Below are 10,000 nucleotides of genomic sequence, written 5' to 3' on the forward strand. Positions count from 1 at the left end.
AATAGTACCAATGTTATATAAGACATGTTTAGTTCTATTTGGCTGTTCGGTGAAGGATGTGTTTCCAGTTTTCTCAGCACATATCTATCTTGTCCTACTTTCACCCTAAATCTCCTATAAGAGTACAAAACTGGCAACCCTAAATCCCTTATAAGAGTACAAAACTGGCAACCCTTAAACTGGACAACATGCTCAAACCCTTCATTGTAACATGGACATACCCATGTTATGGATTTCATGACACAGGCCATATGCTGTTCTTTGTCATCATGACAGCTAATTATCTAATGATATTACAATGCCATGTTACCATAATTGGTAATGATTTTGCTAGCCCACATTTAACATGTCATAACAACTTACATGCAGTTAGATGCGATTAGGCTGCTTTGCACTAATAAGCTGTTATAGTGTCATACACTAGAGGAGCTGTCATAATGATGATCATAATGGGAGATAACAATGACACGAGACTCATATCATTACAAATAATCGTATCACCAAAACTTATGACAGTATAAGGCATCTGTTAGGACATGTTTATGAGATGATTACGCCCATGGTTAAGCTCTCAAAGGCCTACAAAAAAATGGAGGATTCTGTGAAATGATTATGCTAACACGTGAAAGAGTGTTCGCTGCCTCGCACTCTACCATGTATATTCGGCACTTGAGATTAAGTGGTATTTTTTAGAGTTTAATGTTTCTGGAACCAGTTTTTATCATATTTTAGCATACGCCTAAAATGCCTGACAGACCATATGCATCAATTAATTCCTTAGTGGCAACAGGCCAAGACACCGTATGTGAACAACAGCAGAGAAAAAAGTCACATGTATACCAATCACCAGCAGCACAATTTTCATTCACTGGGTAACGTTTCTATTTACACAATTTACGCAGTACAATACCACTGTTAAGGCAGCAGCTGAGTTTGGTAATCCCTTGCAGTATAGTTGGCCAAGAGCTTATTAAGGCTACAGATGCATTTATACGGGCAGATGCTTGGCCTGCTACTTTGTTATGGGGGCTTGAATATTTCTTGCCAATTTGGGTAATAGAACCAAAAGGCCGTATGTGAAGTCTATCTTCCATGTTTTATTATGGAAGACACATGTTTAAAAGGTAACACTCTTTAATCTAGCCATGGGATCACCACTACTGGGAGCGTGAGCTGAGCTAAAGATCAAGTTGTTTCACCGCTAATGTCAGCATGGAACTAGAAGAGATAGCATGAGAGATTAAGCCCAGTTGAACAGGTTTCGCTCATGAGCCGTGTAGTGCAGGAACTTATTGTTACAGAGTATAATATGGATGACGATGGAGGATGCTATATGTTGTTTTCCAGTAAAGTAAGTACATTTAAGGAACTGGTATGGTTGCTAATATTATCCACGGCTTCTGCCTGGCAACCAGAAAACAGGGGGTAATGAACATTTCACAGAGTGAGCATGTTTGGTGAAGGTTTTACATGACTATACATTATAATATGCCTGTAACATTAGAAAGATAAATGGTTGTGTCATGAATAAAAAAGACTGTGTGTAGTATATACATATATATATGCAAACCAGGACCTCTGAGTTGTGGAGACTGAATTTGTAGGCGCGAATGGCAGATGTGTATTATAGTATTCTGAACAGCATCATCATCATTGGAACAAAAATAAATGCTACCCCCTCAATTACTCTCTGGTTTGCTGGGAGGGGAGGATGACATCCACTTCCCCCCCCCCCCCATACACCCCCCCTCCCCAGCTGTGATATTTATACATCACAGAGGGGGTAAAAAAAAGGTGTGAATCTGAAAGTGTCATGTGGATGACGGCCTGGGAGTCATCTAAATGCAAGGGCTGCTCGTTCAAGGCAATGTGACTTTTGCAGATGGCCGGGAGTGGCATTCTGTTTGGAGCAAGTGTCTCATAATCACGGTGTTCTGAGGCAGTGGGGCACAGCGCGGCATGGCATGGCATGGCACAGCACGGCACGGCTCAGCTCAGTGATGCGCTGCGCTCTTGCTGTTTGTGACTCACGCGTGACTCAGAGCAAATAGAATTTAATATCACAGGGCGCGCAGCAGGCAAATATAAACCGAATTGAGAACTACTGTCTGGGTCAAATATTAATTCTATGCAGTCTGTGAAAAGGGCTCCAGTCATGAAATATGAACGTCATTGGAGGATAACAAACATCTCAGGGACAAAAAAAAAAAGCGCTTTCTGCCATGGTTTACAAGGGACGCCATTCATCAGGCATGCTGTTTTATACGTGCTGTTGATGTATGCATAGATCTGGCCTCAGTCCTATATAATGCATCTGCTGTGATTAACTAATTAGGTCAGTTTTCCAGCTATGCTTAATACCTCAAAGCGTTGCAAGGCATGACTTTTAAGAGGCTCATTAAAGGTTGAGAGGTTGTCAGTGACCCAAACCCTATCACACGTGTGAGTGCAATGCAAATGACGATTGGATTTTTGAAAAATAAATGGATGAAAAGGCAAAAGAGAGGGAGGGAGGATGGGAGGGAGGGAGTGGAGGTGGATTACAAGTGATCCTGCTGAAGGATTCAAAGGCCCGCGCACATATCACAGTGTGTACATTTGAAACTGTTGGACACATCATAAATACATTATTTTGGTTTATCAGAGTCCTTGTGTAGCTGGCATTTGAGCCTTGCCAATCGAACGGCACTCAGTGTGCTGCACTCCACCGGTGCCTGTAGATTCAGCATGGGTGGCGTGTGAACACTGTTTGTGCGAAGAGGGTTGGTTCTCTTCCAAGCTCCCTCTGTCAGAATCTCTCTCTTTCTCTCTCTCTCTCTCGCTTCTCTCGCTCTCTCTCTTTCTCGCTCTTTTTTTTTGTGAAGTATCACATTTTTGTACTTCACAATTTCAAAGCTTCCTGGTCTCACTCAAGTGTCATATTCTTCATATTATGCTAAGGGTTAAACATGTGACATGGTACATGCCAGCACATTCCATACCATTTCTATGCTGTTACTGTGTATTACTGTACCACTGTATTGCTTGCTGTTCATAATGGAGTTTGAGGTCGGATATGTTCTTATCAGAGTGAATTGTCTTGCAGGTATTACCACTGTGCTGACCATGACCACCATCAACACCCATCTAAGAGAGACACTACCCAAGATCCCTTACGTCAAAGCCATAGATATGTACCTTATGGGCTGCTTCGTCTTTGTGTTCTTGGCATTGTTGGAGTACGCGTTCGTCAACTACATCTTCTTTGGGAGAGGCCCACAGATGCAGAAGAGGCTTGCAGAGAAAGCTGAGAAGGCAAACAATGACCGCACGAGATACGATGGCAACCGGGTAAGACTTGCAGCAACTTATCAAACGTCTCTGTCTTTGACTTTACTTCAATGAGTAATTCTCTCCTTTAAAATGTGTACTGTTAATGTTACTGTTGTTAATGCTGTTATGTTAAGTTTGTCAATTAGTCACAGACTGGTATTAGTTAGAGTCTTAAAAAATACGAATGACAGAGACTGGCCATGTTGTACATATTGTTGAAGGTAATGATTTTGTCACAACCCCAGTTTCGTTGTGATACTCTTATAATAAAAGTTATATCTTTTTTTTTACTATTTAAATTGTGAGGGATATATTTTTTTATAGTGATGAATCAAAATTGGTAAATCATATTAAAAACATAACGCTACAGTATAGTGCTACCAGGAATCTTCCATTGAAATAACCCTCCAACATCTAATTAAATCTGACACACAGCAAGTCCTTCAGGACAGTTATGATATCCAGCCCAGTGCGTTACATAATAGGCTTCGTCACGCTCCACAGACCAGCAGTGCTCTCCTTCTAGTGGCTGCAGGAACATAAGGTGGAGTGGACAGTTACCTGAAGTTAGAGCCGGAATGTTCCGGAATGTTCCTTGCTCACTAAAGGCTGGAGTGAGGTTTTAGTCCTTAGGACCCTGAGATCACCGTGTTGCTCAGCTGAAGGAGATATCTTGCTTTTTTGTTTGTTTGTTTTTGTTTTTGTTGTCCTGGCCAGTCTGTTCAGGAGGGGGGCAATTGCAAGCCATCGTCTGTTAAACAGTCCAATCAGGTAAAAGGGCACCCTGACTCACAGGGGGTGAGTGTGTGTAACTGTGGGCCTCCTCCTCCTCATTGTCTTCTCGAAACTTTGCCACTGTGCAAAGTTTGCTGTTTTTTTACCCCCTCATGAATGAAGGGACACGCCCAAACTATTGTGTCAATCAGCCGTGCTGCTCCATTTTGTGCCTAACTTTGCTCTCCACCCCAATGTCCCTTTCACCCTCGCCCTCTTGTGACTCCTCGTCTTCTCGTATGCAATTTACAGATGTTCCTCTGCTTACTGTTCCCTGTTTACATGTTCCAGATGTGATCGACTCTGCACACAACAGTAGTTTTAATTGATTGACTCAGTTATTGATTGATTAATTGATTCCTTCACTCACACCTAGGCTGTTTTGTTTGTATTCCTCTGTCTTGTATTTTTCCATCTGAACCTATCACGAACAATGATCCAGATCACTTGGATGCTTGTGCCGTAATTATGTTTTATTGAATTATTTATTACCGGAGAGGTTTAAGATAAGGTAAGAGCACATTGACAATGAATTGTCCCCTTTGGGAAATAACCTCGCAGTGTCAGCATTGCTCTGGTCATACAGATTACTTTTTCTCATAATATTTCTCAGCCTGCAACATTAAAGGACTATCTGCTATGATAGAACAAATCTGCCGTGCTTGATGCCTTCGGCGAACACCTTGTTTTAAAGGATTTTTAGTTTAAAGAATAAATCAATATGATCCAAGTGTTGATTTTTCTCGGAGCATTGTATCTGGCATACAATATTAATCTCAGTGTATTGGGTGTTTTTTTTGCGCCTACAACAGATTATTACCCATAATTTTTTTTGGCTTACGAAGATGAGTCATTGAACACTGATGTGACGGGCACTGCTCCTTGATTAATGGTGTCACATTAGCACATTTCCATATAGATGCATTAAAGGTGCAATATTTAGCTTTTGTTTGTCCTAAATACAAATATTTTCAATCCTACCACAGTGGTAAAGCTCTGCCTGATTCTGTTCAGAATGTCTTTATTTAAAGTATATTATCATTTTTAGGTAGAGAAAAGTTTAAAGAAATACAATCATTAACATGAACTAGATGTTTAAGATTCACCTTTTTAATTATGTTTTCAGAATCACATTACTATTGAACGCTTAAAAAGTCTTTTTTCATTACGTAACGCAAGAACTACACAATTTATGGACACATGTATAGTGTATTCCAGGGCTGCAAACAACCTCTTTCTCCATCGTACCTCTCTGCCAGATTACATGCATTAGATTTACAGTTGGCCTGCCAGGAGGCGTGGCCCATGTGTGGCCCCCATTTAATTTCAATGGGACTGATTTATTGGAGCTCACTTTGATTTTGGGATGAAAAACTCTGATTCTGAAGGCCTCGTAACATTGAGTTAGCTTTTCAAAAAAAAAGTCTGCCCTTCAGGTAAAGGCTTGGTTACCCACAGATGGATGCTCAGAGGGTACATCTATCACATCTATCTATCACCCAACCATTTGTACCTACCAGGCAATGAATCATACTTGTCTTTGTCAGCATACTGTTTTCCTTTTATACATATGTATTTGAACAAACCTTACATTACATGTTATAGATAATCTGCACTTAATTCACTGATAGTGAAAAAAATGTCAGTCAGTTTTTTTATGTCAGTCTATGGTTTATATCTTACGGTTAGGGTTTGTAATGTAATACTATGACCTTACTTAACTACATATTGTTAATCAAGTAAGTACACTTTGTCTAAAGTAAAACCTTTTATAGATATTTGTATGAATTCTTTTCCTTTTATCTCTAAATCCTAGATTTGACAGAGTCACAGTTTTATAATTAGTACTGAGCACAGTCACTGGTCTTGTGTTCTGCAGGTTGATGCCCAGGGCAACATCCTTATGACAACCCTGGAGATCCACAACGAGGTGTCCAGCAACGAGATCACCACCAGCGTCAGCGAAACGCAACGCAACTCTTCCTCCATGGTCTTCGACAACTCAGGAATCCAGTACAGGAAACAAAGCGTGCCGCGCCAAGATGGCCGCCGGGGTCTGGAGCGCAGCAGTATGCATCCCAAGAAGCCGCGGTTGCGTCGACGCTCCTCGCAACTCAAGATCAAAATCCCTGACCTCACAGACGTGAACTCCATCGATAGATGGTCACGGATAATATTCCCTGCCGCGTTCTCCCTCTTTAATATGATCTACTGGCTGTACTATGTGAATTAAGGGCCACAGATGAGATGTTTTTTTTCTGTACCCTTTTTTTCCGTTCTTTTCTCAAACAGGAGGGAAAACAACGAAGACTGGTTGTCATGGCAAGGGACGTGTTTCCACGGCACATCTGTGTTTTATTTATTTTTTATTTGCAGACTCTTGAGGCAGTGAGAACAGTGTTCTCGGATGGTGATATGCACTAATGTGGGCAAATGCTGTACCGTTTAACCGCATCGAGAAGCTGCACTGTTCTTGTCGTGAACATACCCACGCAGTATCCACCTTTTTGACACAGACACAAAAAACACCAGTGGCAGCATCAAGACTTTCATTTTGTAAACGATTCTGTACATACACACGGCAAACTCTCGGAAGCCTTTTTGGACTTCTCGCATGATGGTCCCCGTGTCCCTCCCCTCTTTTACTACTAACACCCTACAAAGCGAGATATGAACTCTGACCTGGTGAAGATCCTACAGTGGAAGCCATTATTCACAGACACTTCATGCCAATATACTCATAGCATTCAAATGTTGACATCAATGCTTGCCATTGTTGCTATGTCGAGTTTAGGTAATAAGGGTGTGGGTTTTCATTTTTTAAGGTTTAGTGTTTTGTTTTTTTCTTCACATCATTCACAATAGTATGCTTTGGGCTTTGGGCATGAAGTTACCATTTTAGGGCATTATAAGAAACGTATGTGAAATGCTTTTGAACGATGCTTTCCATTTGCCTTCAGTTGATATGTCACACAGAGTTCATTATTTCCTTGCAAAGTGCTTCAGTGTGTGCTCCCAGTGGCAGAAAACAACAACAGTCCACTTCTCAGTTTCCCCTCATTCTAAGCTTGCTCTAACACACACAAGTTGCTCTTAAGAATCACAGGCTATAGAAAGTCAAAGGAAATAGTAGGTTGATGGAGACAGGTAAAGGAAGGTGATTAAATATTTGCTGCTCAGAGATTCACCGTGATATTTTAGTGACAAACAGACATTGATGCGGATTGCCTGATTTGCAAATGAAAGCTTGGCTGTTCCAGAAAGAGCCTCTTTGGCTGGAATGTGCTGTGTGCTTTTGGATGGATCATAAGTCCCTAAACTTGAAAACAAATACATTCAAATGTTTGACTATGTTGTTCCTTTGGGGTACCTTGTTTCAAGAAATGAGAATAATTCCACGTCTTTTTACTACACACGACATGTACTCAACACAAAACTTGCCTCAGGTTCCAACAGAAAATCCTACTAATATTAAAAATGATCCCCATAACATATTTTTGCTATTAATTATATAAAAGCTCATATTCATGTACTCTTTCTTGTAATTACTTTGTAATATAATCATTCTTACTGTACATGCTTTACTTCATAGCTGTTTTTTCTTGATATTATGCAGCATGATATTGTTTTGTCACAGGTGACTATGGTGACGACCCATATTAGTCACAGCCACACAGCAGGACTTGTGGATCTTGCCCGAGGAATAAGTGATGTAGTTCATATTGTCACAACCCACCGTCATGTCCGTATGATTGTTTTCAAGTATTCAGTGTGTGCTGTCTGCCACGTCAGGTTGCTTCACTGTTTTTTTTGCGTTGCCAGTTGCCCACCATAACTTTGTTTGCTCCTCTCCTTACTTCTGTTGTGTGTTGTAAATATATGCCACATTATCCAGACGTGTGACCACTGACTTCTCTTTTCAAACCATGCAACCTAGTAGCCTAGCTCTTACATAAAAATAACAAATAAATGATACACAATGATAAAAGTACTTACACCTACCCTCATTCTAAAGCTGACCCTAACCCAACTGTATGTTAGTACAAAGTAATATGATGTTTCTCATCAAATATAGGCCATTACTGTAATAGATACTAAGGCTGAATTATGAGGTGAGGTAAGTGTGCCATCCAGAACTCTAAAAATTAGACTATTAGGTCTGGGTTATGTTCCCTTGAAAAATAACCTTTCTGCTGAAGGAGAGACAAAATGCACTATAAGTAATTCCGGTTTGAATTATATAAGTTATTTTCCTTAGAAACCCCGTTTGGCTTGGTAGTTTATTTAGGTAGGTTTTTGTTCATCTGAATTAAGAGTGCATAGTGCATTCAGCAGTACACACTTTCATTAGTGTGACTCCAGACAAACACCATTTCAGACTATCCACACTTAGTGGTGATCACAGCAAATTAAACCTACTTATCTAACTTTTTAGGATGAAAAACCTATAAAAATGCTAACAAAAAGGACAAATTAACATATACAAATGTAAATGAAGAAACATCGTATGTGTTGCATTATGAAGGATTTTGCACACTATGAGTCGAACCATCCAATCAAATTGAATTGATACACTCTAAAGCTATGCCGTTCAGTGCTTTTCACACACATTTGATTAACTCTCAATGATGAAAGTGATGTCAATTTTATTGAAAGAGCAGATGTAAGAGCAGACAGTAAGTACCGATAAAATACATAGAGATATAGCATAGCGTGGATACCACTCAAACCAGCAATGTCTCCTCTCACTGGAGCTGTTTTTATGCCAGTGCTGGGGACACTCAGTTATCTATGCCTTCAACAGCCCATGCAAAATGCACGTCTGTAAGCAAAGATGTGAGTTGTGCCCACTGGCAGTGAGCGCATGGCATAAGATTTACACGGGGAGGTGTTTTCTGGAGGTTTGCGTGTGTTGCACTTCAACAGAAAAATAAAAGGAGAAGCTCTGCCTAGCCCCCTTTCTCCTGTGTTCAGAAAATAGACTTGTCTTTAAGACGCCCACACCCGCACGTGGGTGTATTCACAGATGGAACTCTCTCCCCCCCCCCCCCCCGACCCCCCTGCCTTCTCTGTCCCTCTGTGTCTCCTTTCTTCCCCGTACATTCAGTGCCCACAACAAGAATGGTGACTGACAGCTAAAATTATGACAAAAATTATGACTTTGTCTCCGAAGCGCCTCCCACCTTTCATCTGCGGCCATAAAAAAAAGACCCTTTTCACCATCACTGCATCAATCTGCTGATAGCTTAATTTACAGGATTACCAGAACACTCCAGGCTGGCCCCCTCCGCTGAGGCTCGGCATCAAATATAACACATACAGACCCCAGAGAGAGAAGGGGGGGGGGGGGGAGTATGGAGTATATATATTGGAAAAAAATGTATTTCTCTAAAGGCTGGCAACATCAAGGTTACCATGCTTTAAGATTTATTGTGGCATTGTGCTTTTACATTGTGTAAAATTATATGGCTCTGTGAGGTGTGCTGTGTGTCTGTGTGTGTGTGTGTGTGTGTGTGTGTGTGTTTGTGTGTGTGAGTGAGTGAGCACACAAGCTCATATACAGGCCTTTTTTATGTGAGTTTAAAAGCATGTGAGCCCCATGGCTAATGCAAGGGGAACTCAAAGTAGTTGCAACCACAGTCACTTTCTCTTGAAGTTGCCACTTCTATTAGGCTTTTGCAGTCAGTTGCAAAACTTGGAACTTAGTCATTGCCTGCAGAGTTCAGCCCCTAGCTGAGGGCACCACAGAACATGGGTGCTGGTTGTTCTGTATGATGTAACAAGTCATGTGTGAACATTACAGTAACGGGGACGAAGCTTTTATACATAACTTTGTTGTTGTTCCCTCTGAATAATTCACAAGTTCACCAGCACAAAGGCAGAGCTAAGCTCTTTAGTACCTATAGCAATGACG

At 40.9% G+C, this 10,000-nt stretch overlaps 1 protein-coding gene across 2 annotated transcripts in view; it reads left to right on the forward strand.

Annotated features, from left to right (window-relative positions):
• The window catches only part of gabrb3 (gamma-aminobutyric acid type A receptor subunit beta3), a gene marked incomplete at both ends in the record, with an annotated part of 92,652 nt that extends 86,333 nt beyond the window's left edge, over window positions 1–6,319 (forward strand). For both annotated transcript variants that reach the window (XM_080832480.1, XM_080832481.1), the window contains 2 exons: window positions 3,086–3,330; window positions 5,966–6,319. In XM_080832480.1, the coding sequence (XP_080688606.1) occupies window positions 3,086–3,330; window positions 5,966–6,319 (599 nt within the window). The remainder of the gene's footprint in view (window positions 1–3,085; window positions 3,331–5,965) is intronic.
• Between the last annotated feature and the right edge of the window lie 3,681 nt (window positions 6,320–10,000).

Source organism: Sprattus sprattus (genome assembly GCF_963457725.1).
Source record: "Sprattus sprattus genome assembly, chromosome: 2".
NCBI lineage: Eukaryota > Metazoa > Chordata > Actinopteri > Clupeiformes > Clupeidae > Sprattus > Sprattus sprattus.